General features: G+C 32.5%; 1 protein-coding gene across 1 annotated transcript; it reads right to left on the bottom strand.

The window, feature by feature from the left end:
• Window positions 1–1,003: 1,003 nt before the first annotated feature.
• On the bottom strand, window positions 1,004–21,287 carry tgm2b (transglutaminase 2b). The gene is made up of 13 exons (XM_073851554.1): window positions 21,214–21,287; window positions 17,784–17,963; window positions 11,516–11,734; window positions 11,252–11,370; window positions 9,599–9,727; window positions 9,108–9,288; window positions 7,458–7,593; window positions 7,215–7,318; window positions 5,266–5,505; window positions 4,908–5,183; window positions 3,548–3,708; window positions 3,330–3,466; window positions 1,004–1,617 (listed from the first exon to the last, which is right to left on the bottom strand). The coding sequence occupies exons 1-13, from the start codon at window positions 21,215–21,217 to the stop codon at window positions 1,467–1,469; spliced, it is 2,037 nt and encodes a 678-aa protein (XP_073707655.1). The 5' UTR covers window positions 21,218–21,287; the 3' UTR covers window positions 1,004–1,466.
• Window positions 21,288–21,851: the final 564 nt, after the last annotated feature.

The following is a 21,851-nucleotide window of genomic DNA, read 5'->3' as shown; positions in this document are numbered from 1 at the left end:
ACAATCACAGGTGTTGTATATGTAGGGTGTGACAAAGAGGAACTTTGTTAGGAAACACATCGCCTGAGGACTGGTTTACACTGGAGTGCGCAAGACTTACAGTTCACTCTCATCCATCTGCAGTACGTCTGCTATATTTACATTAGGAAACACAAGAATCTATTGTAATTGTAGGAGTTCATTTATTACCCGTTATGAAACATCAGTGAATGTGGCCAGAAAACAATGCCAAATCTCTGATTAGACTGTAATGTATGTAAATGTTTATGTGTGCGAACAACAGTGTTTGGAAAATGAGCCTATGATCAAATGCTTCCTGAACACTGTCTGTGCACTTCCTGCGTTGGCAAATGAATTGTCATGTGCTTAAATAATCTGCCAGTGTTTATGTTGATAGGCTACCAGCATGCTGGTCATCATTTGAAGTAAATCAAGCAAGTGCAGGTTTGTACAATGATTAAACTGAAAAAAAAAAAAAATGGGGTCATATCATAATTTTAGAACCTTTGGGAATTTAAATTATGGAATAAAAATAATATGGATGTTTTTCATGGGGTTTTGCACATTAAAAAAAACATAAGAAACTCACTCAATAGACATCATTATACATTTGAATGATTAATGCAGAGCTGCAAAACGATTAGTCATGATTAATCAGTCCAAAATAAATGTTTATGTTTGCATATTATGTATGTGTATATTTATTATGTATATATAAATACACACATTTATATATTTAAAAAGATATTTGTATGTATTTGTATGTAAACACTTGTATATAATTTGTATTATATATAGATATAAGTATTTTAGATATTAAGGAAAACTACGTTAAATTTATATGTACATGTGTGTATATTTATAAATACATAAATATACACACTACACATGTAGTATGCAAACATAAACTTGTTTTAAATTGATTAATTGCGACTAATCCTTTTGCGACTAGATGAATGTGAAGTCAATTGTGCTGCTTTGTTTTAAAAATGACAATTCTCACTTCAAATTTTCAATAATTCAAATTTATTCTTTATTAATTGAGCCCTTTAAATGAAAAAATCATAGCATAATTGTTTTTCAATGAAGAAGTCACAGCTAAATGTAAAGATATATAAAGGCAAAAACATAAGAATTGCATATAAAATGTTTACTCTCTCAAATTACACTTTCATGCATCGTTTTCATTCTTTTGCTTTTACAGCATATTTCCCACAATGCAATGTGGCTCCAATCACATCCAGGAATGTGAATGTTACAGTGTCCTAATTCTTGACATTTATCATTGCATACTGTATAGTGTGCTTAAAATTATACAGGATGTACTGCTACAGAAGCCCAGCTTGGCGTTTCACATTCGTACAAAAATACAGTATATAAAAGATAACGCAACTACTCTCTAAATACTGACAAAGTACATGGAAAAATAGATGATTTTGCATTCCGATCTCCTCCACCGAGGTGTCTCATTTCCCGATGATAACGTTCCTGTATCCTCTAACGTGGCCCAGCTTGTCGCTGTCAAAATCCACCACGAGTTTGCGCAGGCCGGACTGAGTGGGAGTGAAGTAGATTTTGACTTTGGCCGCCTGCCCGGGTTCGATGGGTGACTCCAGTCTGAGATGAATAAATATTTACATGTTAGAAATCACACAGATTCAATTCTTTTCATACTCCTTGTCTGAATAGTGTTTATTCTAATCTAAATGAACAGACACTAGGAAAGAGCAGCATGAGGTGTATAAGAGACCACACTGAAAATCTGGGATTGTGGGGAGTTTTGATAAACGTCTGATCTCAATGTGAACACTATCCACCCTTTATGCCCTAAATAGTATTAAAAATTACTAATATGTGACCCTGGACCACAAAACCAGTCTTAAGTCGCTGGGGTATATTTGTAGTAATAGCCAAAAATACATTGTATGGGTCAAAATTCTAGATTTTTCTTTTATGCCAAAAATCATTAGGATATTAAGTAAAGATCATGTTCCATGAAGATTTTTTGTAAAATTCCTACTGTAAATATATCAAAATGTAATTTTTGATTAGTAATATGCATTGTTAAGAACTTAATTTGGAGAACTTTAAAGGTGATTTTCTCAGTATTTTGATTTTTTTGCACCCTCAGATTCCTGACTTTCAAATAGATGTATCTCGGCCAAATATTGTCCTATCCTAACAAACCATATATCAATAGAAAGCTTATTTATTGAGCTTTCATATGTTGTATACATCTCAGTTTTGTAAAATTTAACCGTATGACTGGTTTTGTGGTCCAGGGTCACATATTACATAGAATTTAGAATTGATAATATGCACAATTGGATGCATGCCTGATAATGGTCTGATAGGGAATTATTCAGTCATGGCGAAGACTATTTTGATGCACAAATTTTACTTTTTTCTTTAACTTAGGAGCACAAGTCTAAAATTTAAGGAGCACCTTCTAATCAATAATCCAAAAATCTGATCAAAAATTTGAATTCCCATTATGAGGTGATATTTGACTCCTTAAAGTGATTTACAGGTTAATTTCATTTTGTTTTTACCTTTGTAATTTTTCTAACTTTATTAAAAGTATGTCATCTTTTAGGTCAAATTTGTAAAAAATTATATTTTATAAGCTTTTTAAAATTTCTAAAACAACAGAATAAGAACAAGTAGAATAAGAACGATAAGTTAATCAATCAAATGAAATCAGTATTAACAAAAGTAGGTGGCGGCAAGTCACTGATTTAATTACTGAATCATTATTTCATTTGATTCGTATGAACAGCCGATTCACTCAGGAATAAAGCAAGTTACTGTCTTTATGAATGGGAAATTGAATCAGTGACTCACTAGATTTGTTTAAAACACGTTCATTCATAAACGAAACACCGCTGTGTTTGAAATGAGATGCACAAAGGCTCGGTTGTTACTTGTTTCAAACTATTTTTGACATGATATAGAGAAGAAATCATGCAACAGTGTTATAATCAGACAATGTAAGTCACTTAATATTAACTTCTTGTTTATTCAACTGTTGTATTAAATCAATTTCTCATATACAAACTTTAAAAAATTATTAAAGCTGTCACTCTTCTTATGAATGGATTTGTCAGTTATGTCTGTGATATATTACTCAACATTGCAAAAACACATAGAAACATTTGAAGGTCCCCTAAGAGCAAACACAGATATGCTGATCGGGTCAGTCACACAGCTGCCCTTAAATATCATTTCATGGTCGCACGCAGTAGAAATTTTTTGCAAATGAAGTGTAGTAGTGCTTCCAATTCTGCTTTTTCATTCTACTAAAGACAGCAGAGTTTTTGAGTTCTTACTTCTCGGTGATGCTGTTGCCGCCGGTGAGGTTTGCGCCCTCGATGGTGAAGCAGCATCCTTGTAAGGGTTCTGGCAGCGGGTTCTCCAGGGTGAGCTCAGCCGCCAGCTTACGCTTCTCTTTGGGTTCTCCCAGAATCTGGAACGAAAAGCATAAATCAGCATGAATCTGACAGCATGAACATGATTGCTATGTCCACTTGTGATCATGTGGTCATACCCTGATTTTAATCTGGGGGTCGTCCAGCACGACGTCACGCATGGCCATGGAGGCTTCCTTTGTGCTGTGGTCGATCAGCAGAGCGCCCAGACGAATGAGATTGTCCTCTGTTAGATTATTACAGTATTTACTGTAGTTCAGCCTCAGAGGAACCTTCCTCTCTGAAACACACACACAACACAGTGAGGACACACAATTACAGGACATGCATAAAACAAAGCATCTAGACAATTTTGTAATAAATAATAATAAATGGAAAGTCAGTATAAATTCTGTTTTGTATTTTATTTAATTGATTTAGTATTGTGTATATATATATATATTATACATTGTAGTTTTATTATTTTAATTTGAATGATATTTAATTATTTTATCATTTAATAATATTAAATTGAAATTAAATATCATCCTTAGATGTATATAGATTGATTGATTGATAGACAAAGTTTGGCTGTTAAATGGTCAATAATAAATTAAGCAAATGGAAAAAAAGACTACAATTAAAAATAGGCTAATAATAATAAATACATTATTTCATTAAATTAAATAAACAATGACAAATTTAAATTTTGTTTAATATTTTAGTTTTTTTTATTTATTATATATATATATATATATATATATATATATATATATATATAAATGGTAAATTATACAATTTTATTAAAATGTTTTAATTAATTCGAATTGTATTTTTAATATTTAATAATAATAATAACAAATATTTTTGTTAGAATTACTACTACTTCTAATTATTAATGAATTATATTTATTTAATAAGTATTATTACAGATGTCAAAAAATACATTAAACTGAAAACTGAAATGAAAAAATAATATTATAATTAAAAATAATTGTAGGCTAATTATAATAATAAATTCATTAAATAAAATGAAATTAACAATGAATAAATTATTTGTAATTTTGTTCAGTAATAAATCATATAATGAAAAGTTAGTATAAATTATGCTTAATGTTTTATTTAGTTGATTTAAACATTTTATTTATAATTTTATATAAAATATTATTTATATAAAATATAAATACATTTTTAATTAAGAATTTATTTGATTAATTTTAATTATATTATATAATCATTTATATTTTAGAAAATTTAAATCAATAATTATTGCTATAATTACTACTACAACTACTAATTATTAATAAATAACATTAAATGGAAATTCAAACAATATATTTTTGGCTCTGTCGAAAATAAAATAAACAAATGAAAATAAAAAACAAAGGCTAATAATAATAATACAAATTCAACTAATTATTATTATTTTATTTTAAATATATATATAAGTAGATGCACTTGCCCTGGCAAACTGAAGCAATGAAAGCACAGGCCGCTCACCTCCTCCTGGTGGCAGTTCCACATTCAGCAGGTCTTTGAAGCCGCACTCACGGCCGATGACGCCGTTATACGACACGGCACGTGACGCAAACACCAGACGGCACTTCTTATCCTCTTCGGTGTTATTGCTCGCTATTGCAAACACGTCAAAGTCGCAGCCCTTCTTGACCTCCGGCGACAGCTTGATGGTGATGTGGAGCCCAGGTTTCGCTTGCTCCTGAAGCAGCTTGTTCTGGTGGTTTGCTTTCTCAAAAACCTGCCTCTCCTCCACAGAACCTGGAAGAGGTTATTACAAAATCAACCTTCTCTTCATGTGTGTGGATATAGGAAGAAAGTGGACTTATTTGCATGTTCCTACCTTCAGGATATTTGTAGAGGTGTGTGATGTCTTCTCTCTGATCTCGGCCCACGCTCTTGGTGCTGATCTTCTGCCCCACTTTTTGGTCATTCACGATTTTCCTCGTGCTCCCATCGTTATATTTCAAGGTGTACACTAAGTCTGCATTCACCTCCGCGAACACAAACGGAGCGTCGTATTTTAAGGTGAGCTCTCCCTCTTTTATCGCCTTCACAGAAACCGGCCCACAGCAGAACGTGCCTGAGAGACAGAAAGACACATCTCAGCTTTTTTATTTTAGTTGCTTCTTTATGTGTAGTTGTTACAAGTTAAATCTCTTTATCATTTAAAGCAATTGTGTCTCTTCACAATAGATTAAACTGTTTAATTAATTTGCCTTTTTTGCTGATTCATTAGTGTCTTTATGATTTTTTTCGATCTTCCAAGTTTTGGTTACATAGACTTTTAATGGAAGGACAGAAATTTCTCACATATTGTAAAAAAAAAAAAAAAAATTAAACAAAGTCTTTTGGGTTTGAAATGACATGAGGGTGATTAAATGATGACATACTGCTAAAAATTATTTTTACTCAATATTTTTGTCCTGTTTTCATGTACAAATATCTAAACATTCTTGCTTCTGAAAAAAAAAATGTATCAAAAAATAATCTTGTTTTTCCTTAATAAAGTTGAGTGATCATTAAGTGATTTTGATCTTGTTTTAAGCATAAGCTCACTTAATATTGATCTTTTTTTTCCAGAAAATGAGATGTAATATCTTAAAGTTATTCTGCTTCTCAAGTAAATGTATCTTGATTTAAAATTACGTTTGGATATGTTGTGTTTATAATATTTTGTCTCAAAAATACTGAGACAAAAATACTGAGTTATTATACTAAGACTGAAACTAAGATAAAAACCATTAAAAACACTTTTGTTCCTTAAAATAAACATGAACTGAAAAAATTTTTTTTTTTTAAAAAAGCTTATTTCAGCTAGTTTTTTCTTTTTCTTTTATTTTATTTATAATATTTTTCATTATACATTATATTTTATTTTGATGTACAAAAATAACTCAAATTAAATCAAACTTAATTAAAGCTAAAAACTAAAAATACTAAAACCTTAAAAATTAAATGAAAACAAAAAAAGTCAAACAAAAAATGATTCAAATTATGATAAAAAATTATAGCATCAACTTTAATGTTCGGCTGTTATTGTCCACAAAGATTGGTAGATCTGTTAGTGAAATCTTAAATTTAGCAATCTTTGTTACATTATTTGCCAGTGGCAAAAGCTGGGGGGAAAGCACTTCTTGTGTTTTTGTTTTGAAGTTTGCATACCAGTAACTCACTCAAAAACTATTAAAAAATGCTTTTAGATTTTGCTTCTTAACACACTTTTTTCTTTTGGTATCTTAATTTCTAACGCCCTAAGAATGTATTGTTAAATTGTAGACATTTTCAGTGGTCAAAAACCCAATGTGGGTCACTTTGCATTTCAGTTCATACTTTTTTATTTTAAAAAGGAAGGTCTGAAGAACAAATAATGTTTAAACTAGAAATGTAGCTTGAAAACAATTGCAAACAACATTCTTCTCTGAGTGCCAAAAATGTATTTTCTCCTAAGTTTGCATGCTGTAACTCAAGTAGTATTAAAGATGTCTAAATTTGATTTCCAGAGGCATTGGGTTCTCAATGCAGAAATGTAGTTACGATATTGCATGTTTAAACTCTGGTAAGCTGTTAAAATAAACAAAATCTGTTCTTCCAAAAATCCCTAAAACAGATTCAAATATAAAATCTTATGAACAGACTACTGAGAGCTTAAAGTTAATGGTATATTCAATGCAGTTGTTTTGACAGAGGGAAACAAGCTACACTTCTAGTTTCAGTTCGGGTGAACTATCACTTTAAGTTTAAGGATGTTTGATTTGCAGTATGTCAGAAAGAAAAGAGTAATTTGCACACCTTCACTTTTTTCCTGTGGCGTCGGGTCACTCGCCTGCCAGCCGTCAAAACCGGGAGGAAGATCGGGTCGTGTCATCCAACTCTCAACCCAGCAGTGATAGTTCCTACAACACATAAAGAGTGTTGAGTGTTCTATATAATGGCATTTACATACTGTAAGTGTCCAAATATGTGCTTTTGAGATTTTTCTGTAGTTTTATTTATTGTTTTTGATTGATAAATACAAGAAGTGGATCTTCATACCATATCATATCTTTGGAACTGGGGTCCATTTCACCTTTCTCGTTCAGAAAGCGCTCGATTACAAGGTTGCTGTTGGTATCATGGGCCGAATAGTAGTTTGTGACCACTCTGCATGGGATTCCCAGAGCGCGAGACACTGAGGGTAAACACAAGAACCTGCTTTATCTGTCTGCATTTAGACACTGATTGCACAATGACCTAAACACCAACAAATCTGTGATGCAGGAGTAACAAGAATGTGCCTAGAATCAAACAAAATGACCATGCACTGCACAAACTACCGTTCAAAGGTGCTCAGTACGATTTTTATTTATTCAGCAAGGATGCATTAAATTGATCAGAAGTGACATAATGTCATAAAAATATATATTTAAAATAAATTTTGTTCTTTTGATTTCTTCGATTCAAAGAATCCTGAAAAAAATGACCAGTTTCAGCAAAAATATGGGCAGCACAACTGTTTTCAACATTGATAATACAGAAATGTATCTTGAGCAGCAAATCAGCATGTCGAAATGATTTCTGAAGGATCGTGTGACACTAAAGGCAAGAGTAATGATGAAAATAAATGAAATTTCAGCCTTTCACAGGTATAAATTACATTTTAAAATATATACACATAGAAAACTGTTATTTTAAATTGAAAAAAATATTTCACAGTATTATTTACAATATTACTGTTTGTACAGTTTTTTTATCAATTAAATGCAGCCTTGCTGAGCAGAAGAGACTTCTTAAAAAACATAAAAAAAATCTAGTATTAACAGCGTTAATACCAACCAAATAACAGATGAATTTGCACATCCATTAAAATGTCCTGTGAATTCAAATGATGGTTCTGATTCTACCCACATACAACTGTTATAGATGCATTTTTTTATTTGCTTTATTACTACATTTTTTTTAACCGTGAGAAAACCTCTAAGAACTGGGGATGCACTGAAAATGAAAATTCTTGGCCGAAGTCGAACGAAATTTAACACTGGGCCGAAGGCCTATTACTGAGGTATGTGTTTTTAATGTACAAAAAAATGCAGCCTTGCTGAGCAAAGGAGAATGTTCTAATACAATGTTATAAGTGTATTAATACAGCTGTTGTAATGATTGTTATCATTATTTTTGTCTTACTTTTTTATTTTATTTTACAGAACAAAAGTAAAATTACAATGCTAACATTTATGAATGTTGACTTTTATTTTGGCGGAAACCCACAAGAAGACCTCAGTTCTACTTTTAGCTGACAGCAGCAGATTTATGAATGATTCTCATCATGCAGATTTTCCTTTTGCTTTGGACTTTCTCTTCTCATGAAAGACATGCGATGTGATACTAAACAGCCTCTCACTGTCGGTGCTTGTAATGATTTTTTTCTATGATCTTTCACTGACAGTTTTAATGCTTCCACACTGCCCATGTTTGTTGCATTAGTGCGCGCCTCTATTTGATTGCGTCACATCATTGTTCGGTATAATTTATTGGCCTTTTCACTTATTCCGAAAGAGCTTTTTTTTGCTATTTTTGGCGGAATAATTTCAAAATGAAAATTAGTTTCAAACTTCTAGAATTTTTAAGAGAATTTTCTTCAAGGATCCTACTTTTTTAACCAATGAATAAGAAGCGATACATCATCCAATATGATTATTTCATTACCTGTACAGGCGACAGCTGCAAAGACCCAGCACTGGCCATAGCGCACTGGCAAACAAGAAGTTCTGTCCCATGTCTTCAGGATCTGAACGCTTCCTCTCCAGGACAAGGGGCTCACGCCGCCGTCAAATGTGTCCTTCCAGCAGCCCTCCAGCACGCCGGAATCCCGGTCATTGCTGTTGATCTACGGAGGCAATAAGGAAACATCACCCTAATGTTTGTTAACTACAAGAAACATTAATATCAATCCTGAAAACAGTTGTGCTGCTTCATATTTTTGTGGAAACGGTGATACGTTTTGCATTTAAACATACTTTGATGAAGACAAAGTAAAAAAAAAAAAACAGCATTATTTGAAATAGAAATCTTTTGTAATATTATGCCTTTACTGTCACTTTTGATCAACTTAATGCATACTTCCTGAATAAAATTATTAAGTTCTAATTAAAAACAGACTGTTTTTTATGTTTGTCTGTGTGCATTAGAGTACTGACCATAGCACTTAGTACTCTTGTGACATAAATGACGTTTCTGCGTCCAGAACAGTCCTTCCCAGGGTTCCTTCTGTGTTTAGGGTTCATGTCCAGGATTCTCAAACAAGTGTCCAGTATGCCCTCCTCGAACTTCAAAGCAAAAAACATGCAAATGCACATTATAATCTACTTAAACAAAATGCCTTTAGGCACAAAAAATCTGAGATCCAGCAAGCAATTAGATTAAATGGAAAACAGATGATAACTTTCTGAAGCTTCTGGCATCTCAGATGTTTTGCTTCAATAATCTCACATGTGTCTCCACTAAAGTTTCAGAAAAGATCTCAACAATGTCTCAAACTGTGCGCACAAATCTGCAATCATAAACAAGAGATTGCAATATGAACTAATATTTATAATACAGAAAATCTTAATGATACAAAAACAGGCTTCATTTTCTTCATGCTTTTCTCTTTGGGGGTGGTTTGGATCAAGATGGTTATTGTTAACTAAAACTAAAACTATAAAAACAAAAAGAACATCAAAATGTTAACAGAAATAAAATAAAATATTGAAAATTATTATTAAGTTTTTTTCTTATTTAAAGTTAAATTAATAAAAAATAATAAATATTATTATTTTATGTTTCATATGTTTTATTATACTTACATTTCAAAAAGTTCTTATTTTTATTTGGTTTAGTTTCAAGTAAATAGTAAATATTTTTTAGTAATAATTTTGAAAAAGTTCTAATTTTTATTTGGTTTAAGATTGAGTACTAAAATTACAAAAACAAAACTGAAACAAAAATGAATAAAATCAGACATTTAAAAAACCCAATAACTAAAACTTTAACTAAATGCAAATGAAAACAGGAAATATAAAAATAAAAACTAATGCAAAATAGTAAAAATTATTATTGCATGTTTCGTATGTTTTATTAAAATTAATTTTCAAAATGCTCTAATTTTTGTTTGGTTTAAGTTCAAGTACTAAAATTACAAAAATGAAATAAAAATGAATAAACTCAGACATAAAAAATACTAAACTTTAACTAAAATTAAAATGGAAACAGGACATAAAAAATAAAAACTAATGCAAAATATTAATATTATTATTGCATGTTTCATATATAGCTTAATTTTCAAAATGTTGTTTGGTTTAATTTCAAGAACTAAAATTAAAAAAAAAATGAAATAAAAATGAATAAAATCAGACATAAAAAATACTAAACTTTAACTAAAATTAAAATGGAAACAGGAAAAAATAAAAAATAAAAACTAATGCAAAATAGTAAATATTATTATTGCATGTTTCATATATAACTTAATTTTCAAAATGTTGTTTGGTTTAATTTCAAGTACTAAAATTACAAAAACAAAACAGAATTAAAAATGAATACAATAATACATAAAAAAATAAATAAATACTATGCTAGTACAGTAATGATGCTAAAATAACACTGATATGGATATGTTCTCTGCAAGCAAATATGAAATGTTCCTCACCAGCTATATCTTCTTTTTCATGTTATTTACCTTCATTCATGTCTCTGCTGTCACGTGTTAAGACTGTCTTTTGAGTTGTGCTCATTTGTTTGCATTTTTCAAGAGGTGAGCTCAGCATTTTGAGCATAGCCAGAACATGTGTAATTGTGGGTTTGTTTATCGGTACCTGTCCAAAATACCAGGCCAAAGGGACTGGGTATTCAACATCACCCCTGAAGATGATCCCATCCTGGGCCAGAACGTACTCTGCCAGTTTCTCTTCGCTGTCCATGTAGACCACATCTCCTGTAAATCAGAGCATGAGTTGAGGACGCAGAGATCTTACTCATCTATCTTTGTCATATGTTCGTATAAAGAACAGGATATCCGTGTCTGTAACCTAAAGGCGTGTGCATGTGCGGAACACCCAAACGCATCTGTTTTTACTCACTTGGGCACCAGGGATTGAACAGCAGTATGAACTCGAACTGGATGCGCCCATCTAGAGTCAGGACGTACCGGCCGATGGGAGCGTCAGGGGCGGCGCAGATAGAAAGACAAACGGTGTCTCCGGGAGGACTGCTCACCGCCGCACTCCAACGCGAGTCGTCGATCTCACTGCTGAGGCCGAACACGGCTCTGGTGCCATATTGCTCCACCGGCTGAGGGCCTATTAAATCATTAGAACAAAATCATCACTGATAATCAAAACCAAAATGGTTCCAAAATGCTTGTGTGTGTTTTGCAATTTTACGGAAATTAGCCAAAATGTTGGGTATGGGTCACAAAGAAAGTGATAGGGAAGATATACACTACCGTTCAAAAGTTTAGGATCAGTAAGATTTTTAATGTATTTTAAATAAGTTTTTAATGCTCATCAAGATCAAAAATACAGAAAAAATGTAATATTTTGAAATATTATCATGATGCAAACTAATATTTTTCTATTTTAATATAAATAAAAATTTGTTTCTGTGATCAAAGCTGACTTTTTCAGCATCTTTACTCCGGTTGTGCTGCATGCTTAATATTTTTTATTTATTATTGCATCTTAAAAACATATCACAGGTTGCAAAAAATATTTGCTAGCACAACATTCCATAATTCTAATAATAAATCAGCATATTAAAATGATTTCTGAAGGATCGTGTGACACTAAAGACAAGAGTAATGGCTGATGAAAATTCAGCTTTGCATCACAGGAAAAAAACATTTTACTGTGTATTAAAATTAAAACCATTATTTTATATTGAAATAACACTTTGCAGTATTCTTCTTTTTTCTCTATTTTTGATCTTGATGAGCATAAGAGACTTCTTTAAAAAACATAAGTTTCACTGATCCCAAACTTTTGACTGGTAGTGTACATATTTTTAAATAAATGTTTAGAAGAGTAAAGCTGTGCATTAAAATTTAAGGGAAATGAATATACTTTTATTCAACAAGGATGCATTAAATTGACCAAAAATGGCAATTTTTTTCTGTTTCAAAAAATGTTCTTTTGACTTTTTGTTTATCAGGGAATCCAGAAATATATCATATTTTTGTGGAAACCTTTATGTATATATATATAAAGGTTTCCACAAAAATATGATACTTCTTGAGCAGCAAATTAGCATATTAGATTGATTTCTTATCATGTTACACTGAAGTATGGAAGCCAGTTTCTGCCACTGAATAAAAAATGAAAAATGTTATTGCGACTTATCTCACAATTCTGACTTTTTTTCTCAGAAAGTCAGTTGCATGATATAAACTCGCAATCTGAGAAATAAAGTTGCAATTGCAGTTATTAAGTCAGAATTGCATGATTCTCACAATTTGGAGAATCAGAATTGTGAGATATAATCTGTGAACATATCTGTCTTTTTTTTTCCTTCTCAGAACTGGACTTTATAACTCGCAATTGTGAGTTTATATCTCACAATTTTGTGAAAAAAGTAAAAATTGCAAGATACAAACTAATTTTCAAACTTCTGATTTTATTTCTCACAATTGTGCATTTATCTTACAGTTCTGAGAAAAAAAGTCAGAATTGCGAGATGTAAACTCGAAATTGTGAGAAAAAAACTAAATTGTGAGATAAAAAGTAATGACCTTTTTTAAATTCATTCAGTGGCTTAATGTGGATTCCATACTGAAGACTACAGAAATGATGCTGAAAATTCAGCTTTGCATCACAGGAATAAATTACATTTTACTATAAGTTCACATAGAAAACAGTTATTTAAAAATTTTAATACATATATGGATTTTTGCTCAAATAAATACAGCCTTGGTAAGCATAAGATACTTAAAAAAGCAATAACAATCTTACTAATAAAAAACTTTACTAATAAAAAAACATTATGCAATATTCATGCATAATGCTAGCTCAGTATGCATTGACAACAAGCTCAGTAGAATAATATCATCAAAATCTTTGTGATGGTGGATCCTAAAAGTATCTTCAGAAATGCAGCCTCTATAATGTTGCTGATTAAAAAAAAATCTTGCTTTGCTGCAGAACAGACTTTCCTCATTGAGTATAAAGGGTTTCACAGGGATGCATTGTTTCATCTAAACTCATGTAATTAGGCCCCTCTGGCTGTCACAAAGTAAACATTGTTCTGGACGTACAGACGTTTACAGATACAATCAACAGTTATAAATGAGAATGTGTCTGCATATGCACACCAAAATCCCCCTCTCTTTTAATCATAAATGCTGTTCAGGAATGTGTCTGCAGCTGCGGCACCAGTCTCTGAATCTCTGGGAATGTGAGCTCGCACTGACCCCTGGTTTAAAGGCCGCCGGACAAATGCACAAACTGCAATTCCATGTACTCAGGCTTGGAAGTTTTCCAGAAATGCACTCCTGTGAACTCGCTCCAGAGCGCTCAATGTGACTAAAGAGATACACTTCCCGTCAGAACTACAACATAAACAGAAGTTCTGAATCATTGGTAAGTTTTAGTTTGTCTAAATCTAAGAAAAAGTCAGTGCCTGACTGATGCCTTCTTTAATCTGAGATATTTTTTCCTAACCATGAGAAGTGATGTGCAACAAGGCATTTCGATTGGTTTCTGGCACGTCATAAAGGGTAGCCCCGCCCACTATAAAATTCCCACTGTAAACAAAAAGGAAAATTCTGTTTATTCACCCTCATTTCATTACAAAACGCTTTCTTCTACTATGTTTTGCTGTACTTCTGGGCCTGTATTCACAAAACATTTTATCTTACCACTAAAAGTTCTCTTAAATAGCAGTAGAAGTTTTTAGCTATGAGTTTTTTCTTAAAACCTATTCACAAAGCTGCTGAGATAAACCTATACTACACTCTTAAAAATAAAGGTGCTTTAAAAGGTTCTTCACAGCGATGCCATAGAAGAACCATTTTTGGTTCCACAAAGTTAAAGGTTCTTCTAAAGAACCTTCTTTCGCCACAAAAAGCCTTTTGTAAAACAGAAAGGTTCTTCAGATGAATTAAAGGTTCTTTATGGAACCATTTAAAGAAAAAAGGTTTTTCTATGGCATCGTGAAGCACCTTTATTTTTAAGAGTGTTAGGAATAGAGAGAAGTCTTAAGCTAAGTGTAAACGCAGAGTTGACCTTACTAACTATTATGTTGGCATATTCAAATGAAGATTTATAAATAAAAATGTTGCCACATTCAAATAAAGATTTTAAAACACAGACTGTCACTGATTAAACAATATATGTTCAGCTAATTGTCAGCCTCTTACATTCGAGCTTCTCGTAAACAATTAGAAGATATGCATATAAACAGCCTTTTAATTAACAGAGCAGAATAGTCATGGCTGATAGTAAGAAATGCAAACGTAAAAGAAAACCAAACTGGATGCAAGAACAGCTTAGATATACAGTATAATCAAAGGAAAATTGTTGAGATGGGTTGGGATAACCTTCAAAACAAACAAAAAAAGGTGTGTGGGAAAATGCATGCAAATAAATGCAGTGTGTTTCTAAAATATTTACGTTCCGAGTCAGACCACCGACAACAGACAGAATTTGTAATGGTTTTACTGGTTAGTGGGAATTGTAATGTTTTAATGGAAATTCCAATGGACCATGTTCCAAAACACACTACTGCAAACCTTTTTGAAATGATTTTAATGGTTAAATGTTGAGATTTCTAACGTTTGTAATGGTATTTGTAGTGGAAACCGTCATTTTTGTTTTTTTCAGCAATTATACTGAAATTCTGACTTTTATTCTCTCGCAATTACGAGAAACAAAAAATCAGAATAGCGAAAAAAAAAGTCAGAATTGCAGGTTTATATCTCGCAATTGTAAGTTTATATCCCACAATTCTAACTTTATAACTCGCAGTTAACTCATAGAGATGTAAACTCGAAATTGTGAGAAAAAAGTCTAAATTGTGAGATAAAAAGTCGCAATTACCTTTTTTATTTTTATTCAGTGGCGGAAACAGGCTTCCATACTGAAGACTGGAGTAATGATGCTGAAATTCAGCTTTGCATCTCAGGAATAAATTACATTTTACGTTGAGTTCACATAGAAAAGTTATTTTAAATTGTAAAAATATTTATGGATTTTTGCTCAAATAAATGCAGACTTGGTAAGCAAAAGATATGTAAAAATGCATTAACAGTCTTACTTTTTTACTATTAAAAAACATTGTCGCGTAACATAAAATCATCAAAATGTTCTTTGTGATGGTGGATCTTATAAGTATCTTCTCAAATGCAGCCACTATAATGTGCCTAATTTAAAAAATCTTGCTTTGTTGGAGGACAGACTTTCTGTAGTGGATACCGTATTTTTTGTGATGGTTATTTTTGTGGGGGGTTTTTTCAGCAAGGAGGATAGTTTGTGGTTTGGTCTTAGTGAGTTAGGAGTTCTCTTAACTACTCCTTAAACTTTTCACAGATTTAAGAGCTAGGTTTAGTGCTAGAACGCTTTTTGAAATACTCTTAGAGCAAAAATCTAGGAGTCCTACGTTTAGGATTGATACGCCCAGTATTTTAAGTTATAAGCTACTTTTAGCCTTAAGATGTTTTGTGAATACGGGCCCTGAAGAACAATGGTTCCCACTGACTTCCATTTCCTTTTATTGTCTTTACAATAGCTGTCAATGGGAACCAAAACAAACATATATACAGTATATATTTTTAATTTAGCAAAGAACATGTAAGAGTGAGTTTTGCGTCCGATGACCCCTTTAAGATTTGCATAAAAATGTGGATGGAAACTGTCTGCAAAAGACATGTTGGTGCTTATTATTAAACGTATTATTTTTCCAAAGACATTTTCTAAAGAAGTTCTTCTGAAGAAGAAGCCACTAAGAAAGACAAAGAGAGACTGAGGTGTTTTCTGAATGTTCACCAAAACCAATAGTTTTGTACTTGACTATTTGATAACTTTCTAAAGAGTTTACATGTGCAATATCTCACCACAGATTCCGTTAAACATGCCAGAAGGTCTTGTTTTCTTGACATTAGAGTTATCTGAGTCTGAGCAGATCCTTTCCTGTCTGAACGCCAGCGTTTACACGCTGCTGCCTCCCTTTGTGTTCACTAATGTATTTCTGTTATCTCATGTTCCAGCTCCAACAAATGACAGAATCTCTAACATAGAAAGTCCAACAAGAGCCCTGACATTCTCTCTGTTAACCTTCATCCTCAACTGCACTTGTTGAGTATTATGTTTCATTTATCTTCACTTAGAAAGAATGAACTTGATCCCCTTTTGGCAAAGAGGAACAAGTGTCAGAGCTTCTGAAATTGCAATAATATGTATAATAATAACTTGTATACTATTGTAAGGGGAATTCCTGTTGCTTGAGTGTTCAAAAAGAGAACTGAGTATTTTTATATTGCTGTCACAACCATTTTTTAAAGAGTTCAAAAAAAGTTCATAAATTTGGTTAATTTAGTAAGTTGTCTGGCATGTCCGTCAACACTCCTATTAGGTATAAAAAAATCCAAAAATAGGAAAATAATCACAATGCACAGATGTAATTTACCTTAATACCTTGTAAGAAAAAGACTTGGTTAGTTGGTCACTGTCTGGCTGGGTTGGTCTGTTTTCATGTTTTTTTAGGCAATTGTCAGGTGGCCATGCTTGCTGACCAGCTAAACCAGCTAAGATGAGAAAACCACCTTTAGCTAATTTAAGTTGTTCATTTCTGGAAGAATTAAAGGCATTTAGCTAACTTTCAGTGACAAAAGCCACAGAATTAAACCAATCTTTCTTTTTAAAACCAACCTCCAAAAACATGTCAAAAAGACAAAAATGGTTATTCTGTGGCATTGTGAAGCCCCTTTATTTTTAAGAGTGCAGTAGGAGTATAAAATCCATAAAATATGGCTGAGTGCTGACAAAATGTCTAACATTTCCATTTAGCTCTAAACATATTATTTCTGAATGTTCTATGAACATTCAAAACTTCCAGTTTAAAAACATTTTTCCTTGGTTATGCGAACATGAAGGCAACATTCCATTTTACAAATTTGCAAACATCCATTCTAATGTTCTCGGCACAATCTAAAACAAATAGTAACATTTAAAAAAAAACACAGATGAACATCCAACTAAAACATTCCTGGAAACATTCCATCATAACTTTGAATGAACGTTCTATTGATGTTACCGGAGGAATGTTTGTTCATAACTTTGAAAGAAACTAGCCAAAACATTATCTACCAATTTCAGAATATTTCCTGTTAGCTGGGATATTAAATCTCTGTGCAATTACCTGTCTCTGCAGTGATGTGCAGCTGAGTGTATCCAGGCTGGTAAGAGCCGGAGTTCAGGTACAGGTTGATGGTGAAGGCCTGTCCTCTCCGTACGATCAGCCGATCCGTGCCGTTCAGCTCCGTGTGGTGATCCGTGTTATTGAACTGACACGCCAGATCCCAGGTGCTGATGTCCAGAGCTGAATAAACACAGGATAAATTATCTTTATTGTTCTGTCTGCATAAACATCACATTCACAAATAAATTGTTAAAAAATCATACAATGTGATTTCCGGATTTTTAGTTTTAGATTCTGTCTCTCACAATGGAAATGCACTTATGCTGAAATTGTAGACTCCTCCATGATTTCTAAGCAAGAAAACTTGCAAAATACTTATTGACCTCACTGTATAGCACTACAATTATGCATGGCACTCCAAGGTTCTTCTAAAATTTAGACTAAACGGTGTGACCTCCTGTTGACCATCATTTATGAGCATGCCATTCATAGCACTAGAGTATAATTCCCCATTTGCTCTGTTTACTTTCAGGATATTTCCCTAAGGTGAGGTTTGACTGCATTCACCCTTAAGGCTGAGTTTAAGTGGAAACTGGTCTGGAAGAAAGGAACTTAACTTATATTACCTGCTGTGTTTTGTATAAAAGTCACAATAAGTGTTTGTTTACGCAATTAGAAAAGCAAAAATATGATTGTGCGATGCTCTCTACACTCTTAAAAATAAAGGTGCTTCTTCAAGCGATGCCATAGAAGAAACATTTTGGTTCCACAAAGAACCATTCAGTCAAAGGTTCTTTAAAGCACCATATTTTTCTTACCTTTTTATAATCTGAAGAACCTTCTTTCTCCACAAAGTACCTTTTGTGAAACAGAAAGGTTCTTTAGATGTTTAAGGTTCTTTATGGAACCATTTAGGAAAAAAAAAAATTCTTCTATGGCATCGTGAAGGACCTTTATTTTTAAGAGTGTAGTGAAGTTCTTGCGCAAAACACACAATGAGAAAGGTTTGTATTAAAACAACATAAAATGCATAATCTGTTCTGGGGTTTTCAGGTCTGTTGAGATCCTTGAATGTTTCTAATAGGAGCGTCTGGTAAGGAGATACAATGTAAAGAATGCATTGCACATGTGAAGCATGTGGTTTATGTTTAACAGATGCTGGCCTCAAGGACACTTTATTGAGACGTGTGTCGCTGATTGACCCCTGACACTCAATAATTCAGTTCTAAATCATGTCAACGTATAGAGTTTCTCTTCCGTCATCCTTTCCATATGCTTTTTAAATATTATTTTAAATGGTATTTAATTTTATTATTAATGAAATAAATATATTTATAAAATAAATAATATAATAAATTAATATAATTAACAAAAAATTCCAAGCGTCTCAATCATTGTCTGTCCTTTTCTAGATTTCAATAGTCTATTGATAAAACCTTAAAAATGTGTGTCTTGTTAAAATGCAAACACATTTTAGGTCTTTTAGTTTTAGGCTGTCATTAAATAGTGATTCATTTGTGTCCTTAAGTATTTTTGTGGGCAAACATTTTGTAAGACAATAAAATTGGGATGAAATGACATCATTATAATATAGTATTGTGATGGTCTTTATCAAACATTTGGGTTTTGTGATATTAATGAAAGGTTTTGGGAGTTGTTGTCTATGTGGAACAACGGAAAGGTAGAGAGATGGATGGACTTTCAAATTACTAGAGACTCATGGGAATGCAGATAGAGTTTTTCTATTTAATATGTGACCCTGGACCACAAAACCAGTCATAAGGTAAAATTTTACAAAACTGAGATGTATACAACATATGAAAGCTCAATAAATAAGCTTCTATTGATGTATGGTTTGTTAGGATAGGACAATATTTGGCCGAGATACATCTATTTGAAAATCTGGAATCTAAGGGTGCAAAAAAATCAAAATACTGAGAAAATCACCTTTAAAGTTGTCCAAATTAAGTTCTTAACAATGCATATTACTAATCAAAAATTACATTTTGATATATTTATAGTAGGAACTTTCCAAAAAATCTTAATGTAACATGATCTTTACTTAATTTCCTAATGATTTTTGGCATAAAAGAAAAATCTATAATTTTGACCCATACTATGTATTTTTGGCTATTGCTACAAATATACCCCAGCGACTTAAGACTGGTTTTGTGGTCCAGGGTCACATATGTTGTAAACTAACAACCCTGCGGTCAGAAAATTAGTTTCAGACCAGCCAGTTTTAAAGTGTGTGCGTCGGTGTTTAACGGGGTATGTGCGCAGTGGGGTGTTCACTGTTTTCTATCAGTAAACCCTCTGTCGTAATCTTTACCAGAGCTTTAATCCTGGTCTACAGAGAAGCCGCCTCCAGAAGAGTGTTTTAGCTGTTTAGCTTCGAAAAGGTGGATATTTAAAGTGCATGTCTGCCAGCTAAAACTAGCACATGTATTCTGCAGCACAAACTATCTGGTCACACATTTTAATGAACGAAGCAATTGCATGAATAAAACAAACAAGTGAAACAGCTTTTATAAGCAGGTGAGATAAATAATGAGTCTTTGATTCTCCTCCCTCATGAAATTCCTTGCTGTAATTTTCCATTTATGGTTCGGTCGCTATTTTCAGTACACTATTTTCATCATTATGACTCTTAGTAAATATTTTTAGTGGAGCACATGGTAAACAGCTGTCTGTAGCTCTAAAGACATAATGTTTGCATGCCATACAAAACCTCCTTCACTAAGACTCTTCAAAGAATGTTCACAAGCAGCTGTGGAAAGTACAGTACATAGTACATAGTAAGTTTATGACACACTACGTAAACCTTACACACACTCTGCTCTCATTACATGCCATATAATAACACCACACTGTATAAATGACCACAATGTACCATTTACACAGAGTAGAGATGCTGAAATGAATGTAACAGTGTCTCAGAGCCATTAGAGGTGGAGATGAGCAACTACAGTAAATAAAACTGATGAATTTAACATTTATGCCCATTGAACACTGTAAATAAATACAGCAGCTGATGCAAATAAGTAATTCATCCCGTCATGCACCGGAATAAATAAATGCATGAATAAAGTTTAGCATAATAAATGTATTTAAATCAAAGTGTAAACAGTGCAAACATCAAGTAACTTAAAAATGCTGCATGTGGTAACAAATTGTTATATTCTAAAAATATTATTTAATATGGCAGAATTAATATGCATTACGTTAAGTTACACTTTTAAAAGTTGTTTAAATGTCAGAACAAGTAGAAATAAATCAACAGGGTAACGTTAAGTGCTACTACTAGACAATTTAAGTTTTTTACAGAGTGATGCAAATAGTCAATTCGATTGATGTATTTGGATAAATATTAAAACACATCGTTTATAGCATATAAACACTAATTAAAAACATTTTGGAATGCTCTTACCCATGTTAATGCTGTCCTGTAATGCTGCGGTGATCCAGCGGTGTGTGTTCAGTCAGTGACAGTCACAATGTGCGCGCGCTCTCACACTCGCGCGCGTCTTTATTGTCCAAGCGTCACGCCCACGCGCGCGTAAACACCTCGCGGACAGTGACATACTGCACTTTACTCACTCATTCCCTTGCTTTGCAACGTTGCACTTGCTTGACAGTATAATACAGTCTTATTATACTGAATATAATATTTTTTCTCACAATTTTATCGTTATTAAATAATATTATTTATCTTTAATCAGAAAATGACAGTGAAGTAAACTTTAAATATAAGTTCTTCTTTGAGTGGGTGTGTTTTGTCATTTCCCTGGGAGCTGCTATAATAATAATAATAATAATAATAATAATAAACGTATGCAAAGAAAAATTTTACATTTCGGGTGTTTTCTTGTTTGTAATTGGAACGTTTGCTTAAAACATTAACCTGGTAATTATTTTATAGGCCTTTTTACTTACTTTTCATTCTGTTACTTTTTAAATGTATTTTTTGTTAATTTTGTTGTTATTTTTTTTTTCCCATTTAACTAACAAAAGCCAATCCATGACATCGTCCTGCAAGAAGTGACCTAATTTTGGTGAATCAAACAA

Source organism: Garra rufa, chromosome 12 (genome assembly GCF_049309525.1).
Source record: "Garra rufa chromosome 12, GarRuf1.0, whole genome shotgun sequence".
Lineage (NCBI taxonomy): Eukaryota > Metazoa > Chordata > Actinopteri > Cypriniformes > Cyprinidae > Garra > Garra rufa.
The sequence above is the reverse complement of the archived record's forward strand: the minus strand, read 5'-3'. Positions and strand labels throughout refer to the sequence as shown.

What these genes read in the sequence shown, in the direction of transcription:
- tgm2b (XM_073851554.1), bottom strand. An exon ending in GCCACAGGAAAAAAGTGAAG is followed by an intron (nt 5,506 to 7,214) that starts GTGTGCAAATTA and finishes TCTGTCTCTCAG; the next exon opens with GCACGTTCTGCTGTGGGCCG. An exon ending in ACCCCCAGATTAAAATCAGG is followed by an intron (nt 3,467 to 3,547) that starts GTATGACCACAT and finishes TTTTCGTTCCAG; the next exon opens with ATTCTGGGAGAACCCAAAGA.